The sequence below is a fragment of the Nothoprocta perdicaria genome, unplaced genomic scaffold (assembly GCF_003342845.1).
Source record: "Nothoprocta perdicaria isolate Ctin4 unplaced genomic scaffold, notPer1 scaffold_484, whole genome shotgun sequence".
NCBI classification, from domain to species: domain Eukaryota; kingdom Metazoa; phylum Chordata; class Aves; order Tinamiformes; family Tinamidae; genus Nothoprocta; species Nothoprocta perdicaria.
The window spans coordinates 97491-114238 of NW_020455737.1; the positions used below are offsets into that span (position 1 = coordinate 97491).

At 59.6% G+C, this 16748-nt stretch overlaps 2 protein-coding genes across 2 annotated transcripts in view; one reads left to right on the forward strand and one right to left on the reverse strand.

Annotated features, from left to right (window-relative positions):
* IFT172 (intraflagellar transport 172) overlaps positions 1 to 5688 on the reverse strand; it is a 39074-nt gene extending 33386 nt beyond the window's left edge. Inside the window, exons 1-5 of the mRNA XM_026047237.1 lie at positions 5566 to 5688; positions 5389 to 5501; positions 4556 to 4595; positions 1453 to 1518; positions 1002 to 1081 (exon numbers count right to left, since the gene is read on the reverse strand). Coding sequence (XP_025903022.1) covers positions 1002 to 1081; positions 1453 to 1518; positions 4556 to 4595; positions 5389 to 5501; positions 5566 to 5685 — 419 coding nt within the window. The 5' untranslated portion in view covers positions 5686 to 5688. The remainder of the gene's footprint in view (positions 1 to 1001; positions 1082 to 1452; positions 1519 to 4555; positions 4596 to 5388; positions 5502 to 5565) is intronic.
* A 468-nt stretch (positions 5689 to 6156) lies between these two features.
* On the forward strand, positions 6157 to 11819 carry LOC112954090 (low density lipoprotein receptor adapter protein 1-like). The gene is made up of 9 exons (XM_026047233.1): positions 6157 to 6241; positions 7481 to 7623; positions 8097 to 8209; positions 9164 to 9278; positions 9675 to 9747; positions 10162 to 10274; positions 11223 to 11278; positions 11623 to 11663; positions 11770 to 11819. The coding sequence occupies exons 1-9, from the start codon at positions 6157 to 6159 to the stop codon at positions 11817 to 11819; spliced, it is 789 nt and encodes a 262-aa protein (XP_025903018.1).
* Positions 11820 to 16748: the final 4929 nt, after the last annotated feature.

Consider the following 16748-nt stretch of genomic DNA (forward strand, 5'->3'; position numbering starts at 1 on the left):
TCTGGAGGTCTTCAAAACCCGCCTGGATGCCACCCTGTGCCACATGCTGTAGGTGTGCCTGCTTGAGCAGGAAGGTAGGACTAGATGATCTGTAGAGGTCCCTTCCAACCTTAAATATTCTGTGAATCTGTGAAGAGGCTAATATAGGCTTTGTATAACATACACACAATTAATACTTTTTAATGATAATTCAAATGCAGAATACAAGTCCTTCAAGTGCTGTAACAACATAAGAATCACAGGTCTGTTTTCTCTCAGTTGCAATCTAAGGAAAGTCATTGACTATTAAATGTAGCATGAATTGTGTTTAGAAATGAGGAACAGAAAGGAGATAGACAGCGGAGGGAAGGAGAAAAGGAGAGGGTGGGAAGAAGGGAGAGAAAGGGGAAGAAAGGAGGGGAGGGGAGGGGAGGGGAGAGAGAATAGATTTTTCTTTCTGAAATAAAGAAAAAGAAAGACATCGGAGGGATCTCCTGATAGCAGGGAGTCAGAGCCATAGACTAGCTTTAAGTTTGGAATTCAGTTAGCACTCCAAAAACAGGATGATGGCAATTAGTGAAAATTCCACTAGTAAAACAATAACAAAGCTCACATTATTTTAGACATTCTTTCAGCTAAAAAGAAAAGCAGTTAGAATAATTTAAGACTGCACTTTACGGTTGTTTTTTCTAATCATTTTGTCAGTTTTGTCTGACAAGAATATTTTTATTTCTTTAGTCCTGTTCTAATGTTAGTAGTTAGCTAGAGGAAGTCGACAAATTTAATCTTTAAAAAATAAAAAGGATAAATCAATATATGCAAACTACCTCATGGGGACTCATCCCTGTCATGGTTTTGGGGATTCTGTCAAACTGTGTGGGCCAGTGTGACAGAATCATATAATCTCCACGAAGAATTGAGAGCAAAAAAGGTACTTCTGCAACCCCCTCAACCTGTCACAGGTTCCTGTAGTGCCGATGGCCGAGTCAGAGCAGTGCAGCCTACAGCAATACCATACTCACTTGGAAGTTAGCGAGACCACATAGGAGTCTGTCCCATAAATGGTGGAGGACTTGTTATTCTTTGTATTTGCTAAACGAACCTGAGAAAGAGAACCTGGTCAATGCTGCTTCTGTCCCCGTGTCAGAACATGTATTTCCCCCACTGCAATATCCCCAGCGCCATGAGCATCTCCTGGTCCATGAGCAGCACCAGAAACCACAGAAAGCTCTTTGCTTTCTTGTAGATAAGGGAGAAGTGGAAGAGTTGGTGCTGCAGTCACACTTCTGCATTCCTAGAAAGGCTCAGCAAAAGCATCAAAGGATCTAGTAGATCCTCCAAAGACTAACTGTGAGCCTGCACCAGAAAATTCAAGCAGTGGTGCTGAGTAGCGCCCTAAGCCCACACAGCGATGGCTTCTGTTCAGCAGCTCTGGATGGAACAGAGTATCAGGTAAATAACAAGTTTCTCTACCTTTCCTTCGGCGAGACCAAAGACAATGATATTCTCCGCTGGCCACAATAGGCAGGTCACGGCACTCTGACAAGGAGGAGGCAAAAAGAGAGATGAGAGATTCATCCTACTTAGAAAACTACTCACCCCATTGCTACACAAGACAGCTCATGAACAGTAAGAGCACTCARACCAAGTAAAAGAAGAGATGGGGGCACTGGGGTGGATATTAAATTGGGACTGAAGCTTGAATTCAAGCAAGGTGGGGGAGAATAACGAGGAGGGCATCAAGTTGTACTAGACGCTCTTCAGTACAGACACTCTTCTGAGAAGCTCTCTCATTGATCTCAGACTCTAGTATAAGTGTCTATACTAACTAGTATAAGACATTAAAACAATCTGATTCTGCTACTTTCTGTAATGGATATGAGAATGTTTGCACTTTGACCTTTCATTTGGTGTATTCACTAAAATCAAATCAAAATCCACATCAGCAAGCAGAGCTACAGACAGACACCAAAATGCTCCTGGATACTTCAGCTGCTCATAATTTACAAGTGCAGCTTTTTACTCAAAGCCCACTTTTTACTGCTCCAGCTTTCCAGGCGTCTGTATCTTTCCCTCATTATCTGCCAGACCTTATTTTCTGTCTTAGACAGCCACAAACAGCCTTGTGACAGCTTGGAAATGAGGTTCACTTAGTGGCAATGCGCTCAGCTGCTAGTGCAAGGGACTCAAACTTGTGCTACTTATCCTGGCCCTCCAGCAGGATGTCTTGTTCGCCAGCAGAGCAGAACAGGGTCACTGCACGCAGATGTACAAGAGCACGCAGCAAGTTTGGCAAATGGCACGGGAGGGAAAGGCCTCAATAAATGATGCTTAACAGTGACTCAATGAACCAAGAGTCTAAAAAATCAGTATTTATCTATAGAAGAAAATCTAGTCCATCAAGGACACATTAATAAAAAAAACCCAAAAATTAAACAACAAAAAAACCAAAACTAACCCCCCACAGACATCATCAGAAAAATAAAGGATTTATTACAATAGAAATGGTATAAAGGACATGCAAAAAGAGAAATGAATCATTAAAAATACAAAGAACAGTGTGCATGCATGGGGCATCCCAGAGGTGCAAGACACAAGCAGAGAGAGTACCACCTGTGGACCCAAAGAGGCAGCTGTGCCGAGAGGAAGGGGCAGCGGGTGCCCGCCAGGCCACTACCAGCCCACCAGCAAGCAGAGTCAGGGGGCTGCTCAGCAGCCTCATCCCCAGCAGCGCCTGCAGGCACCGAACAACAACTGCGGGTCTCTCCTCTGAGGCTACAGGCACCCACATGGGGGTGAGCCACGATGCTCAGGAAAGGCCTGAAATGGCCACGACCCAGAAACGTAGCCCTTCAGCTTGAGGGTTGAGGCTGTCCTTCACTCGATGGATGTCGTAAGGAGCAGCTTCAGCTGGGTTGTTTGGGGGTTTGGTCCAGGGGAGTGACTCTTCCTAAGAGGCAGTGGCTACTTCAGCAGTCTATACAGCAGGGAACTCATCTAGTCAGATGGAGAAAACGGGGGTCACAGGATGGTGGCACCTGGCTGGGGCACCTGCAGGGCTCATGGACATTTGCTCCCAGATGTAAAAGGATTAGGCACTGCATTGCACTTCCTCATACAGGTGGTTTTCTGTACAGGGAACTAGAATACCTGTGCCTTTTCCAGACATATCACCCTCAAGATAAACCTTGGCAGAGACCTATTGAGTGCACTCTCACACAAGTATGCAGAGATAGAGAAGCAGGAGAAGAYGAAGATGGCCAAGGAGATAACCCGACTGAAATTACAAACCAGGGGTCTTTGAATAYAGGGAAACTGCAATCTGGTTTAATTCCACACACTTTACATTTGGGCTATTATTGAACGTTGATGATGCCCAACAAGATAATGAACTGCAAGAAACGATAAAAATCTGGTTGAGTCTGCTTTCTCACTTGGCACATCTGGCTGGTAAGAAGGGAATTTGGCCCCCTGTGCCAGGATGTACCTGGACCGCAGCTACCAGGCACTTGCAGTGCAGCAGTTGTATSAGAAGTACAAACTGCCTGTAATGAGTTTGTGAATCTTGTGAACCCTTCTTGTTCTGCACTGGTTGCCTGAGAGCCCACAACTCCAGCACAAGCTACCAGTAGCCACCCCGCAATACCGTGCTGGAGAGCAGAATTAGCTACCAAGCAATCTCCTCCGCTCTCAGGTGGAGCACAAAAATGCTGCTTGTGGTGCAAGGAACTGCTAGGCAGACCCGCAACATCAATCACATATTGTACAGAAAAAGTACAGTACGGGCAGAAAAAAGTATCTGAGCCTTCTGAATTGTTCAACAGAAGCTGCAGGCTGCTGTCTGTCCTAAGCAGGTTCTAAGTCTTGCATTACAAGGGGATGAAGAAAAGCTCATGAGAAGCAGAGAAAGCATCCACCAAAAGAGCTTTATCCAAGAGTTTTGCCAAAAGGGAACCACAGCAACCATCATGGAATTAGCATACATGCAAGAGTAGGAAAAAGGCAGAGACTGGTGTGAAGCCATGAATATCCCAAAAGCCTGAACATGTGGGGATACAGAGACACACAGGTGACCCTGGGGGGAACACCAGTATTCAGGATGTAGAGCCAGTCGTCAGGAATGCATTGCACTGACAGGGCAATCAGACGACTGTGGAGCAAGGGGCTGCACTAAAACGCTCTGCACAGGGGCACTTCTAAGTCAAAGGGGGCGCTTCTAACCCAAACCCTGAAGTAGAGAAGTCTCAGTCATTGTGCCCAGAGTGTCTAACACTGTTAAAATACAGAGATTAGGGGGAAAACAAACAAACAAACACACACCCACTAGACTGGCTCCAGGACTGGAATATCTACTTTTGACCATGATGTCCACAGTCTCTAGTCACTTATAAAAGAAAAGGTCCACAGCTAACGGGAGAACAGTTGCTGCTTTTTTTAGCTTTAGAGCACCTTGGGGACTCCTGACATACATCTAGCCTCTCCTACAAACCTCGATCATCCGTTTTACATGGGCTTCCTTCAGTCGTTACCTTACCGAAAGCAGCAGAAAAGGTTAAGACAGGAGTCTGGGTCTCACCGTTTGGATGAACTTRTTGCAAATCACCTTCTTGTCACCCCTGAAAAGGAAAAAATGGGATCAAGCTGTTAATATTGCCCATCCTCGTTGCTGAGTGAGACAGGAGGAGCAGGAGTGGGACCCTCCGCTCCTTCCCTCTGAGAAGGGGGACAGCCAAGGTCTGCTCCGCCGGGGCTGCACCCATGGGGATTGGGTCCTAAATCCCACATCCTGGCCCCAGACCCTGACCCTGGCTCTAGGTGCTGGCTCCTAAGCCAGACTCCAGGCTCAGCCCAGTCCCAGTTGATGTCCTGGTGTCCCGTGACACTGCGGGTGCTATAGGGCAGCTCCCGGGCACCCTGCAGCACTGCGGGTGCCATAGGGCAGCTCCTAGGCACCCTGTGGCACTGCAGGCGCCCTGTAGCAGCTCCCAGGCACCCCACGGCACTGCGGGCGTCCCGTAGTAGCTCCTGGGCACCCTGTGGTGCTGCGGGTGCCCCGTAGCAGCTCCCGGGCACCCCACGGCACTGCGGGCAACCTGTAGCTGCTCCTAGGCACCCCGTGACACTGTGGGCGCCCCGTAGCAGTTCCCGGGCACCCTGTGACACTGCAGGTGTCCCATAGCTGCTCTCAGGCACCCCATGGCACTGTGGGTGCCCTGTAGCAGCTTCCGGCCACCCCGTGGCACTGCGGGCACCCCGCAGCAGCTCCTGGGTGCCTCATGGCACTGCGGGTGCCCCGTGGCAGCTCCCAGGTGCCCCACGACGCTGCAGGTGTCCTGTAACAGCTCCTGGGTGCCCCACAGCACTGCGGGCGCCCCACAGCAGCTCCCGGACGCCCCGGGCCGCGCTCACCACTCCTCGCCAATGCGGTACACGTAGACGATGTTGTCGGTCTGGCCCACGGCAATCTTGGTGGAGTCGGGCGAGAAGGCCATGGCCTTGACCACGTAGCTCTTCCTGCCAAACTGCGGTGCTGCCGTGAGTGCCGGGTAGCCCCGTGGCGCCGGCCCCACCACCTGCGCCCCTCACCTTGGCGTCCGCTGGCTTGGTGGAGAACTTGTCGCGCCGCTCGCCCTGTTCATCGTAGAGCAGCACCACGCGCTCCACGGTGCACACAGCGAAGCGGGCGCTGCTGCCCGACCAGGCCATGCAGGTCACGCGCGCTGCGCCGTCCTGCGGGGCACGCGGCGCGCGGGCTCACACCGACACCGGCACCGGGAGCGGGAGCCGGCCCCGCCGCCGCCGCGCTACCCGCCCGCCCCCACGCACCTGCGGCGGCAGCAGCGTCCGCACGTGCCGCAGCTGCATCGCGACCGGCACCGGGCACCAGGCGCCACCGGCTCTCCGGCCCGGCTAGGCCGCGACCGTTGCCCGGCAACCTCAGCGCCGCCGTGACGTCATTGCGCCGCCCCGCCCGGCCGCCCCCGCCGCACTCCGGCACATCTGGCGGCGGCACCAGCACCGGCATCGGCGCGGCCCGGTTCGGTTCGGCCCCAGCACCGGCCCGGCGAGGCTCGGCACCGGAGCCAGCAGCGGTCCAGCGCGGCTCCGCGTGGCTCGGCTCGGCCCAGCTCGGCACTAGCACCGGCCCGGTTCGGCTCGGCTCGGCGCGGTGCCGTCATGGAGGCGCTGCGCGCGGCGGGACGGGCCGTGCTGCGCAGCCCGCGCCTCGCCCGCCACGGCCTGGGGCTCCGCCGGCGGCGCAGTGAGTGCGGCCGGGACCGGGACTGGGGCCGGGGCGGCGACGGCGCCTCCCGCGGGGCCGCGGCCGCCTGGGCATCGGTCCCACCTGCCCGGCCCCGGCCTGGCCCTGGCCTTCGGCGTGGGGCCGGGGCGGGCTGTGGGACGGGCTGTGGGGCGGCTGTGGGGCTGGGGCGCAGCAGCAGGGCCGTGGGGCTGCCCCTGCTAGCAGCCTCTGCCCCACTTGCAGACTGGGTCTGTGCCCGTTGGGGCGGCAGCAGGGGCAGGGCTGCGCGCAGTGCTGCCCGCGGGGCTCGGCGGCACTCTGGGGCCGCCCCGCGCGGTGCCCGGTGCCCTGGTGCCCCCATCCCGGTCCCCGTGTCGAGCGCCCTGCTACCCGTGTGGCTCCGCGGCCCCGCTGGTGGCCGTGGGCAGCCGTGGGCGCAGCTGGCGCCGGGCGCTGCGGAACAAGGTCTCCGGCATCCCTGCGGGCTCGCGCTATCCCAGTTACCCRTCAGGGCTCTCTGCAAGTGTGCCACGAGTGCCCTGAGACTTAATTGCAGGGAGGAGGGGAAAAATAACCTGGAAATAGAGGGAAGGGCAGCTGCACTAGGCAATCCCGAGGGAAGCGTGCAAGCCTGGTGTTTGTGAGCGGCCACGTAACCGCTCCATCCTACTCGTCGGGCTGATACCCAGGGGATGGGCAGAGCTGCCCCACGGGGCCCCGCCGCTGCCCCACAGGACCCCCTGCTGCCCGGGGCTCTTGCGGCCGTAAAGAGGTGAGGGACGAGGCAGCTGCCACTTCGGGCAATGCGGCTGTTCCACTGCCCGGGAGGGTGGGCTGCAACTCCCTGCTCTGCCCTGCAGCCCATCCGCATCCTGCTTCCTGGGAAGCTGGTGTTGCTCACGGAGTTCATCCCTAGCACAGCGCCCATAGCCGCAGGTGCTTCCCRGCGGCCCCGCTCGGACTGAGCACCAGGCGGGCTGCCTCCCCTTCCTGGTAGTGGCAGGATGGGGCTGGCGGAGGCTTTGGATTTGGTTGCAGCCGGGCGCCTTGGGAGGTTGTTTTGAGTGAGCAGGGCAGTTTTGGAAGTGTAGGTGCCATGGGTCTAGATCAGAGCATGCGGTAGCAGGAGCGCTTGGTTCTGAGCACCATGCTGCTCCTGAGCCCCCTGCCCTACTCCTGGGGCTGCAGGAGCTGCACGGGGCCGCGCCGCCAGCCACTGCACATGGCTCACGCTGCCGCTGTGCTTCCTCCTTGCAGAGCTGCCAGAGAACTGGGCCGACATGCGGGAGCCGCTGCTCGAGGGCATGTGCTTCACGCTCAAGTACCTGGGCATGACGCTGGTGGAGAAGCCCAAAGGAGAGGACATGGCAGCTGCCGCTATCCGCCGGATTGTTGCCATGGTGAGTGCTGGTCGGGGCGGCTGCTCGGAGCGCACGTCCAGCCCCTCGAGCGCACGTCCAGCCCCCGGGCCCAGCAGCGTCCCAGCCATCCCAGCACTGCTGTCCAGCAGGGAGCTGCTGCTCCCGCCGGGAGCAGCGTTCCCGCCTCCACTCCATGGGGAAGGCCGTCCTTCCGCAGGACGGAGCTGTGCCTGTTGTGCCTGGAGGGGTGGCGCAGGTGCTGGTGAAATGGGGCCTCTCTCGTCCCGTGTGTGTGGCAGCTGCATGAAGGCAGCCCGAGACTGTTCTGTGCATGGTGTCCCTGAGCTCCAGGCTCTGCTCTGCTGCATCTGTGGCTGCAGTGCACATTGCTTTGCAGTGGGGCCCAAGTGCACAGAGCTTGGGCCCCTGTGCAGAGCTTGGGTGGCTGGTGCCCATGAAGGGTGAAGTCCCTCCCTGCGTGTGTAGAGGTGACATCTGTCTCCCGCTGCCAGGCTCGGGTGGGAGCTAGGAAGTTCCAGAAGGTGATTCTGACGGTGTCACCCAGGGGCATTTCACTGCAGGACGCGGAGACCAAAGAGCTGGTTGAGAACATTTCCATCTACAGGTGGGCATGGCGTGCAGGGCGGGCTAGGGCTGGCGGGGGAGCTCAGAGGGCTGGGCTGTTTGGGGTGCAGCTGCAGACTGGTGGGGTCTTGAGCAGCCAGCGCGAGCTGGGGCTTCAGTCAGTGGTGCCATCTACCTTGCACCTCCCTGGTGGCTCCTGAGGCTGATGCTCCCTCCCCTGCTGTGCCTGGTGATGCTGACTGGGGCTGATGCAGATGGGGCCTGGGCAGCCCTGTGCCAGCCTGCGTGCTTCCCTGGCGCTGCTGTGTCCCTGGGATATCGGAGCTGGTGGGTCCCTCGGTGGTGCAGATGGGACGAGGGTGCCCACTGCATTTGGCTGCAGGCGGTCACTGGGAGGGCTGGTATGCRAGAATGGTGTTACAGCTGGGCTGGGTGTCTGCGGGTGCTGTGTGCGAGCACGGATGCAGGCGGCTGCATGGGAAGCAGATGCAGGGCATCTCTTTGGGGCAAAATCTGGTTTCGGCACTAAAGAGGCTGTGTTAGGGCTGACCACCCTGCTGCCTTGCCTCCCCACTTGTCCTGGGAGGCAGCCACCTGCCCTACTGTGCTCCATATGTCAGTGCTTTAGTTCCCACCTCTGCTTGAAATGCTCATCAGAGGTCCCAGGAGCCCACTGGGACAGTGCAGGAGGGAATACATGTGGTTGCAGGAATCACAGAATCACAGAACAGCTGAGGTTGGAAGGGACCCCTAGAGATCATCTAGTGCAGCCCCTGCTTCAGCAGGGACAGCCAGAGCACGGGGCTCCTGGGCGCATCCAGGAGATCTCCAGAGAAGGAGCCTCCACAGCCTCCCCGGACAGCCTGTTCCATATCTCACCAGCGCTGGGGCTGGGCAGTTCTCTGGGCTCTCTGGTTAGGGGAAGCAGGTGAAAGCATTGCTTGGTGCTGTGTTGGGTCCTCTGCTCCCCTGAGCAGCTCCGCTCTGTCCACAGGATTTCCTACTGCACAACAGACAAGCTACAGAACAAGGTTTTTGCTTATGTTGCCCAGAGCCAAGAGAGTGGGGCCCTGGAGTGCCATGCCTTCCTCTCGCCCAAGAAGAAGATTGTAAGCACTTCCCTCTGCTTTTGTCCCTGTGAGGTAAGGGATGGAGCAAGGGCCCTACTTCTCCCCTCCTGGATATGTGGTGCTGAGTGCTGCCAGCATGGCTCTTGCCTCCCTGTGTCTCGGCTGGAAATGTAGCCAGGGAGCAYGTGTGTCCTCTGCAGGGGACACGGATGGTGAGTGGTGGGGAGGCTCCTCTTTCCTACCTCATTTGGCATTTCCTCCTGGGGGTGACTGGCCCAGGTTGGTTGATAGACCCAGCTCTGAGCTCTGGCCTCCCATGTGCTCTGCGGGGAAGGCGGCGAGGCCAGGGTGACCCTAGATCTCAGGAGGGGAAGGGAGGGCCTGGCTTGGGKACACAGCTGATAGCAAGATGCGTCTCTTCTTTCTTGCCTTCAGGCCCAGGCGGTGACTCTGACTGTGGCCCAGGCCTTCCAGATGGCACTGGATCTCTGGGAAGCAGCACATACAGGTAGGAGGAATTTTTTGGATGTCTCCCTCTGCCTATCCCTGGGATCAGTGCAGCTGATCAGTGCAGTGCAGGACCCTGCCTTGGAGGAGAGATGGCTCGCTGCCTGGCTGGTGGAACGGACTGAGCAGGAAGAAACATGTCCTGGTGTCCCTGCTGCTGTGCTTCCTGCTGCTGCCCCCAGGCGCCTGCCCTCCCTCTGCTGTGGGGGTCCCTGCTGAACACTTGCATTGCTGAGCTGCAGCACAACTTGGGCTGTCACGGACCTGCCCTGAGCAGGGATCCCTCAGCCTGGTCGGCACCCTCCGCAGAGCACAGCAGCAGTATCTGTCCCTTGCCCATGATCCTGCCCGTGCGTCTTCTGCTCTGCCTTTTCCAGATTCACAGGCACTAACTGCTGCTTTTGCCCTGTCCCAGGCTCTAGGCAGGAACAGCCCCTTCACCCTCCATGTGCTTTGGAGAACAGTGAGCCCGGCAGAGCAAGTGAGACAGCCCCCCCGGGGAGCCCTCCCTTCAGACACCACTTTGGGGTACAGTATGTGCAAGCCTGGCTCGTGCCCAGGCTCTCTCACACTGGGGCAGGGACAGAGCAGTCCCAATGCAGCCCCCTTCTCCCTGCCTGCCGAGCCCCTGTTGGTGTCTGCATGGTCTCCCTCGCCCACGGGGCCTGACACGGAGAGGGGCACTCCGTGCTCTGCCTGGCTCACGAGGCAGGAGCGGTTCCTCAGTGGTGTTTGCTCCAGGGGCCTCCTGTCAGGCCCAGCACTGCAGCAGCCCTCAGCCCTGCTCTGCTGGCACTGCATAGCGGGAGCTGGGACCTGTTCTGCACACTTGGTGCCCTAGCTTAAGGTGAGACAATGTCTCTGAAGGAGAAGGGCCTGAGTCTGGCTGATCTGGGCTGCACACATGGCACACACAGAGCTCACCGCGGCAGCGCAGTGTTGCTGGGCCTCGTACCCTGTCCCTAGCCAGGGGCTCCTGGATGTGCACTCCTTGGCCTCCTGCTTCCAGCTGTGGCCCAGACTGACAGTGCTTGGCTCATCCTTGCCTGCGGCCTGCTCCTGCGTGGTCTTGCGTGTGCTGGACCAGCTGCAAGATGCGCTCGCCCGGTGAGCGAAGCACCACAGTGCGCCATGCGCAGCAGCCGCCTCGGCTCCACGGCCCCTTCCCTGCTCACACCCTGCACCTGTTGCTCTGCTGGCTCCTCAGAGCAAGGAGACCTTTGCTCTGTCTCTTTCTGTGTCGCTGTGTGCCTGAGCCCTGAAGGCTTCAGCAGCCCAGCCCTGCAGGTGCCCTCTCTGCCCTGCTGCCAGTAGACGTCACCCGGCCGTCCCATGTATGGCAGGTCACTGTGTGTCACTGTGTCCTGTGGAGGTGCCTGGGGCTGCCCTGCCGCCCCAGGCCGGGCTTGGAGCAGTCCYGCCTGGCTCCTGGCAGGCGCCTGCTCAGGCTGTGAAGCATGTGTGTTGGTTTGCCAGGAGGAAGAGGAGGAGGAGGAGGAGGAAGATGACAACCTTGATGAAGCTTTATCTGGGTAGGTGTCAAGCTGCTCTTTGTCTCTGGATGTATTAAGCGTGTGATGCTGTGGCAGTTCTCTGCGCGCTGGCAGGCGCTGCCTCCTGACGCTGTCGGCACTGCAGGGCATCAGCAGGGGCTGGCACATGTAGGCTGGAGCAGTGCACGTGGCGCTGTGAAGGGCAGCCCTTCACAAGTCCTCAAGGGAGATGCGCTTGCGGGGTGGATGGACCTGGGAGGGGGCTTTGGTGGCACCTGGGTTGGGGCTTTTTGCAGCTGGAGGGCGCTGGGCTCCTGGGCGGGCGCAGGGCAGGAGATGCAGGCCCAGGGCTTGCTGTGGTGACGGGGGCTCTTCCTCTGCAGCTGCCTGGAGGAGCCATCGTGTGGAGTCCACAGCCCGACAGGTGAGCGCGGTCCCCGTGGCACGGCCATGCAGATGCGGGCGCAGGGCGGCAGCACTTGGCAGCCCGGCCTGTCTTGGCAGCTGTGCTCCCTTCTCCCGCCTTGCAGCGTCGCCCGCGCGCACGCTGAACCCTCCTGCCGCGCCACCGCTGCACTAGCCCCCCCTGGGCCGCCCCCCGGAGAGCCAGAGGCAGCCAGGAGGCCCTGCAGAAGCTCCTATCCCGGGCAGTGCCAGCCCCGCGGCCCTGCTGGGCTAGCCCGGCCGTGCGGGCCCCGGGGGACCAGCCCCTCAGCATTCACCCCGTGCCTGTGCCCGGCCCGCCAGCGCCCGCCGGCCTGCGGCCGCCCTCACCCCGCTCCCCGGCATGGTTCATGCTGYGGGACGCGGCTCTGCTCTGCTCCCAGCTGGGCGCCCAGCAGCCGCAGGCCCAGGCGCAGGGTCCCCTGGGGCTCCCTGGCGTGGGGTCCCCTGGGGCTCCCAGGCACGGGGCCTACTGCAGCTCCCAGGCAGGAGGACACCCGGCCTGCATGGAGAGCGGCGAGGGCCCTACCCATGCCCCTCAGCCCTGCACCCTCTCCTGTGTGCAACGACCTCGTTTTTAAAAGAAACCTCTGCCTTTGTAGTGAAATAAACTGGAGTTTTTTACTGTTGTCAGTGGGGGCAAAGCTCTGACTGGATGGTGAGGGCACTGGGTGCTGCTGCAGCCCAGGCGCAGGGAGGCCTCCTGGCCGTAGCTACCCTTGCACATAGAGCCTGCAGCTGCCCTGGCGCTGGGAGTCCTCGTTGGTGCCAGCCCTGGCCGCAGCTACCCCTGCACGGTGGATCCTGCAGCTGCCCTGGTGCTGGGAGTCCTTGTTGGTGCTAGCCCCAGGTACAGTTATCCCTGCACATAGAGCCTGCAGCTGCCCTGGTGCTGGGAGTCTTTGTTGGTGCTAGCCCCAGGTGCAGCTATCCCTGCACATAGAGCCTGCAGCTGCCCTGGTGCTGAGTGTCCTCGTTGGTGTCAGCCCTGGCCACAGCTACCCCTGCACGATGGAGCCTGCAGCTGCCCTGGTGCTGGGAGTCCTCGTTGGTGCCAGCCCTGCGGGCGTCCTTGCCCATTGCTGCTCTCCCCTGCCCTGCCCTGCTGCTTTGGGGCACCATCTCTCACTGTGCCCGGGACCTGCTCTGCCCTCGGCCTGGGGACAGCGCCTGCAGTGGCTCGGCGCTGTGACGGGGCAGCGCGTTGGGACRGGCAGAGGGCCGTGGCCCTGTGCTGAGGCTGTGACGGGGTGTAGACCAGGCAGCCATCAGCACGTGCTAGGGCAGTGTTGCTGCTTCAAGCGTTAGTCCTCGTCTAAACAATCTCTCTTTTACTTCTGGGGTAAGGGTGGGTAGCAGTGGTCTTGTGATGTGTCCCGGGGTCCCTCAGAGCAGCAGGGCTGCTTCCCAGCCTGGGGCATGTGCTGTGACAGCCCTTGAGCTGCTCTGTGGGCAGGACAGGGCCGCCACGTCCCTCTCACCCTGTCACAGCTGGTTTTTATATGTGCTGAGCTTGATTGTCCCTGTGCCCCACAGCCCCCGCTTGCTTTGCCCCCGGGCACGTGTTCTGTGAGCCCCCAGGCTGCCTCTGCCTGGCTTGGCTGCTGCATCCCCTGGCAGCACCCGCTCGGCAGCTCTGCCCTCTCCTTGCTGCGGAAAGGGCCATGGCTGGCTGCCCATTTTGCTACAGCTCCCAGAYGGGTTTTCATTTAACCTGCCAGACTTTTGTGCTCTTCTGTTTGGCCACAGCTCCTGCCTTGTGACATAGAGCCTGTCCTCCTTCCCCATGATGTTTTCACTCCCCCGTGTAGTTGCAGCACTTTGTTTCTGAGCGTGCACCTTTGGGCTGGTTGAAGGCCTCACGCTGGCAGGGATGCGTCTACACCACCCAGCGCTGGGGCTTCCCCCCACAAACAAAATCAAGAAGCTCTTTTTGTGTTGTGTTGCCCTGATATCCTTAACTCTTGAATGCACCTTTCTTACAAACAAAAGCTGTTAAAGCAAGAGGCCTTGACACAGTTATCCCCTGGATGGAGCTACAGCTGCTCCCTGTGGCCTGGGTCGCAGCAGGCCTTGCACTCCATCACGAAGCGGCTGTTGCGTCTCAAAGCCCCTGTGCTGCTCAGGACCCCTTGCCGCCCCTGCCTGCACAGTCCCCCCAGAGCAGCATGGTCCCCTCCTGCCAGCAGCCTGCTGCCGTCTGGCCTCATCATCCTCCCCAGCCTGCGGCACAGGGACGTCCCTGCTGCACAGGGACATTTCTGCTGCACGGGGACGTGTGCTCCCTGCAGCCTGCTCAGTGGAGAGCACTTGCGCTGTTCTCGATGGAAAAGGTCCATGCCTGCTCTGCACATACCAGCAGCTCAGCAGCAGCGCAATGTGGCCCAGCCGGTAGCACTGGCACTGTCCAAGGTCAGAGGGAGGTGTGAGGCCGCCCAGGAGACCTGCACTAGCAAAGCCCGTGCTGCTCTAACCCCCTGGCAAGTGTAGGTCTTGCAGCAGGGCCAGGCAGCCGCACGGCAAGTGCTGCTGGTGTGCGCTTCGGCACAGGCACCTGCACCTGCTGGTGCACACGACAACACTGCAGACGAAGCTGCCTCGAGCCAAGATGCTTTTATTGAAAAGACCTGCCACAGGGAGACGCTCCCTCCAACCCTTCCCACCTTGCTCTGCAGCAGGCGTTGAGCAGCACCCAGAAGGAAGAGTCCTGAAAGTGCTTTGCTGGGAGGTTTATTCCTGGAAGACGCTGGATCCTTGATGCTTGAATCTAGGGCTGCAGAGCCAGCAGTGAGGCTGCCATCGCTGCAGCAGAGGGGCCCTCATGCCATGTCCCCCAACACGGCTGGGCACCCCAGGCCCAGCCTGGCCTCTGGCACCAGCAGGGCAGGTCCCGCGGGATGAGTGCTGGGAGCTCACAAACACGGTCCCAACACTACCTCTTTGCAGCCCTGGGGTGGTCAGTGGCTCCCACTGTCCTGGCACAGAGCCAGAGGGCTACCAGCCTGGGCATGTCGGCCAGCCGCTTCCTGCAGGTCTGTGCTGCACCAGCCACCCTGGGGCGGCGCATGGAGCTGGCTCCAGGACAAAGCAGCGGCAGTGACCATGTGCCGGCAGGACAGATGGGGCCAGGAGCAGGGCTGATGCCATCAGAGCTGGAGCTGTCCCCAAAGCAGGGCCAGGCTCCACAGGCCTGTCCTGCTGAGCCACCCGGCCCCTCTGCACCTCTGAGCACCACCTGCAGGCAGTACAGGCATCACCTTCCTCGCAAGGGGCCCAGCGGCTTCCCCACAACCAGCTCCAGTGTGACGGGACTATTTTTCTCCTAGGCAAACAGCAACACCGCAGTTGTGCCCTTGTGCTACCTGCCCCATGGCACAGAGGGGCTCGGGGCAGCCCTAGGGCCTCCGGCACTGCCGGTCTGGCTGTGCTCTGCACCCTCGTCGCCTCCGCATCCTTGGGCACCCCGGCACTGTCATGGCTGGTGCAGAGCCCCATGCGCCAGCTGGGCCCAGCCCCACAGACAACCCTGGCCCCATCACTGCCCCTGTGCTGGCGGCACCGGCCGGGCCCCAAAGGGGAAACAGCTCCCCCATCACAGGCAGCCTCCGAGCCAGACAGCGGCTGAGGGCAGCAGCTGCAGGCTGCGCCTGGCCCTGCACTGAGCCCGTGCGCCCGCACGTGCCCCAGGCTGCCCCCCAGGCCGCCCCCCGGCCGCCCCCCAGCGCCAGCCGCTCTGCTCCCCGCGTGGGCTGGCAGCTCCCACTCCTCGCCCGCCTCCATGCTCCAGGGCAGCAGGGCCGGGCAGGCGGCGTGGCCGGGCCCTGCGCCATGCACGGCTCGGAGCCGGCTCCATGCACGTCCCCACACCGCTGCCCGTGGGAAAGCGTCAGTTCTGATATGCAGATCTTCGCATGCAGAATGCCAGGCTGGGCACCCAATGCCGCCTCTTCTTCCCAGGCCTGTTTTCGGCTCTGGCGGGACCCCAGATGCCAAGCTGGTGCTGCACTTACACCTCAATAATATTGACAGAGGGGGACTTCTTCTATGAGAGAAAAATCTGCTTTAAGGCATTGCTTTGCTAAACCCTTGGGATGCAGGTGCTGCAGCAGCCCCTGCCAGCCTGGCAGGCGCCGAGGGCTCCGCCTGGGAGCTCTGCGGGCTGCGCTGGGCCCTCTGCCCTGCACAGGAGCTGGCTGCTGCTGCGGAAACCTTCAGCACCTCCCAATGGGACCAGTTCCGAACCAGCAGGACGTTGGGCCCTGTGCACAGTGCTGCCCTCCCAGGCAGCTCTGCCCCATCTCCGGGCCTCACCCCAGGGGAGCCCGTCAACCCCCGCACCCGCTGTCCTGCTCGCCCCAGCGCTCCCAGAGGACCCAGGCATCCTGCCCCACCTTCGCCGCACACCTCAGTCCTGTGCCACAAGCGATGACCTTTCACAGGAGAGAGGTGCAGAGCTTGGAGCAGCAACAGTAACTGGGAGGGTAGGAGGACATGGCCATGGGCAGAGAACCGATGGAGTGTGAGATGACAGGAGCAGAGGGACAGGAAAAGCTGAGCACGTGTTGTGAGGGCTCTGAAGTGCACAGAGCAAATTGAAGGCCGGAGGAGCAAATTGAAGGCAGCTCACATGCAGTGAGCTGGGGTTTCCCAAACACCGTCACAACACCTTTGCACTGAAAGGATCCCATTCGCTGATTAGAGCAGATCAGCAAACTCGGAGGAGCTGCAGGCAGGGGAAGGGAAGGAAAGGGAAGGGAAGGGAAGGCAAGGCAAGGCAAGGCAAGGCAAGGCAAGGGAATCACAGAATCACAGAATATTTAAGGTTGGAAGGGACCTCTACAGATCATCTAGTCTAACCTTCCTGCTCAAGCAGGCACACCTACAGCATGTGGCACAGGGTGGCATCCAGGCGGGTTTGGAAGACCTCCAGAGAAGGAGACTCCACAACCCCCCTGGGTAGCCTGTTCCACTGCTCTGTCACCCTCACAGTAAAGAAGTTCCTCCTCACCTGGAGATGGAACTTCCTGTGCTCCAGCTTGTGGCCATTACCCCTCGTCCTATCGCT

Coding starts and splice junctions, on each gene's coding strand:
- LOC112954090 (XM_026047233.1), top strand. CDS start 6,157: ATGGAGGCGCTGCGCGCGGCGGGACGGGCCGTGCTGCGCAGCCCGCGC. Junction 6,242..7,480: donor GGGGCTCCGCCGGCGGCGCA/GTGAGTGCGGCC, acceptor TCCTCCTTGCAG/AGCTGCCAGAGAACTGGGCC. Junction 8,210..9,163: donor GAGAACATTTCCATCTACAG/GTGGGCATGGCG, acceptor CTCTGTCCACAG/GATTTCCTACTGCACAACAG.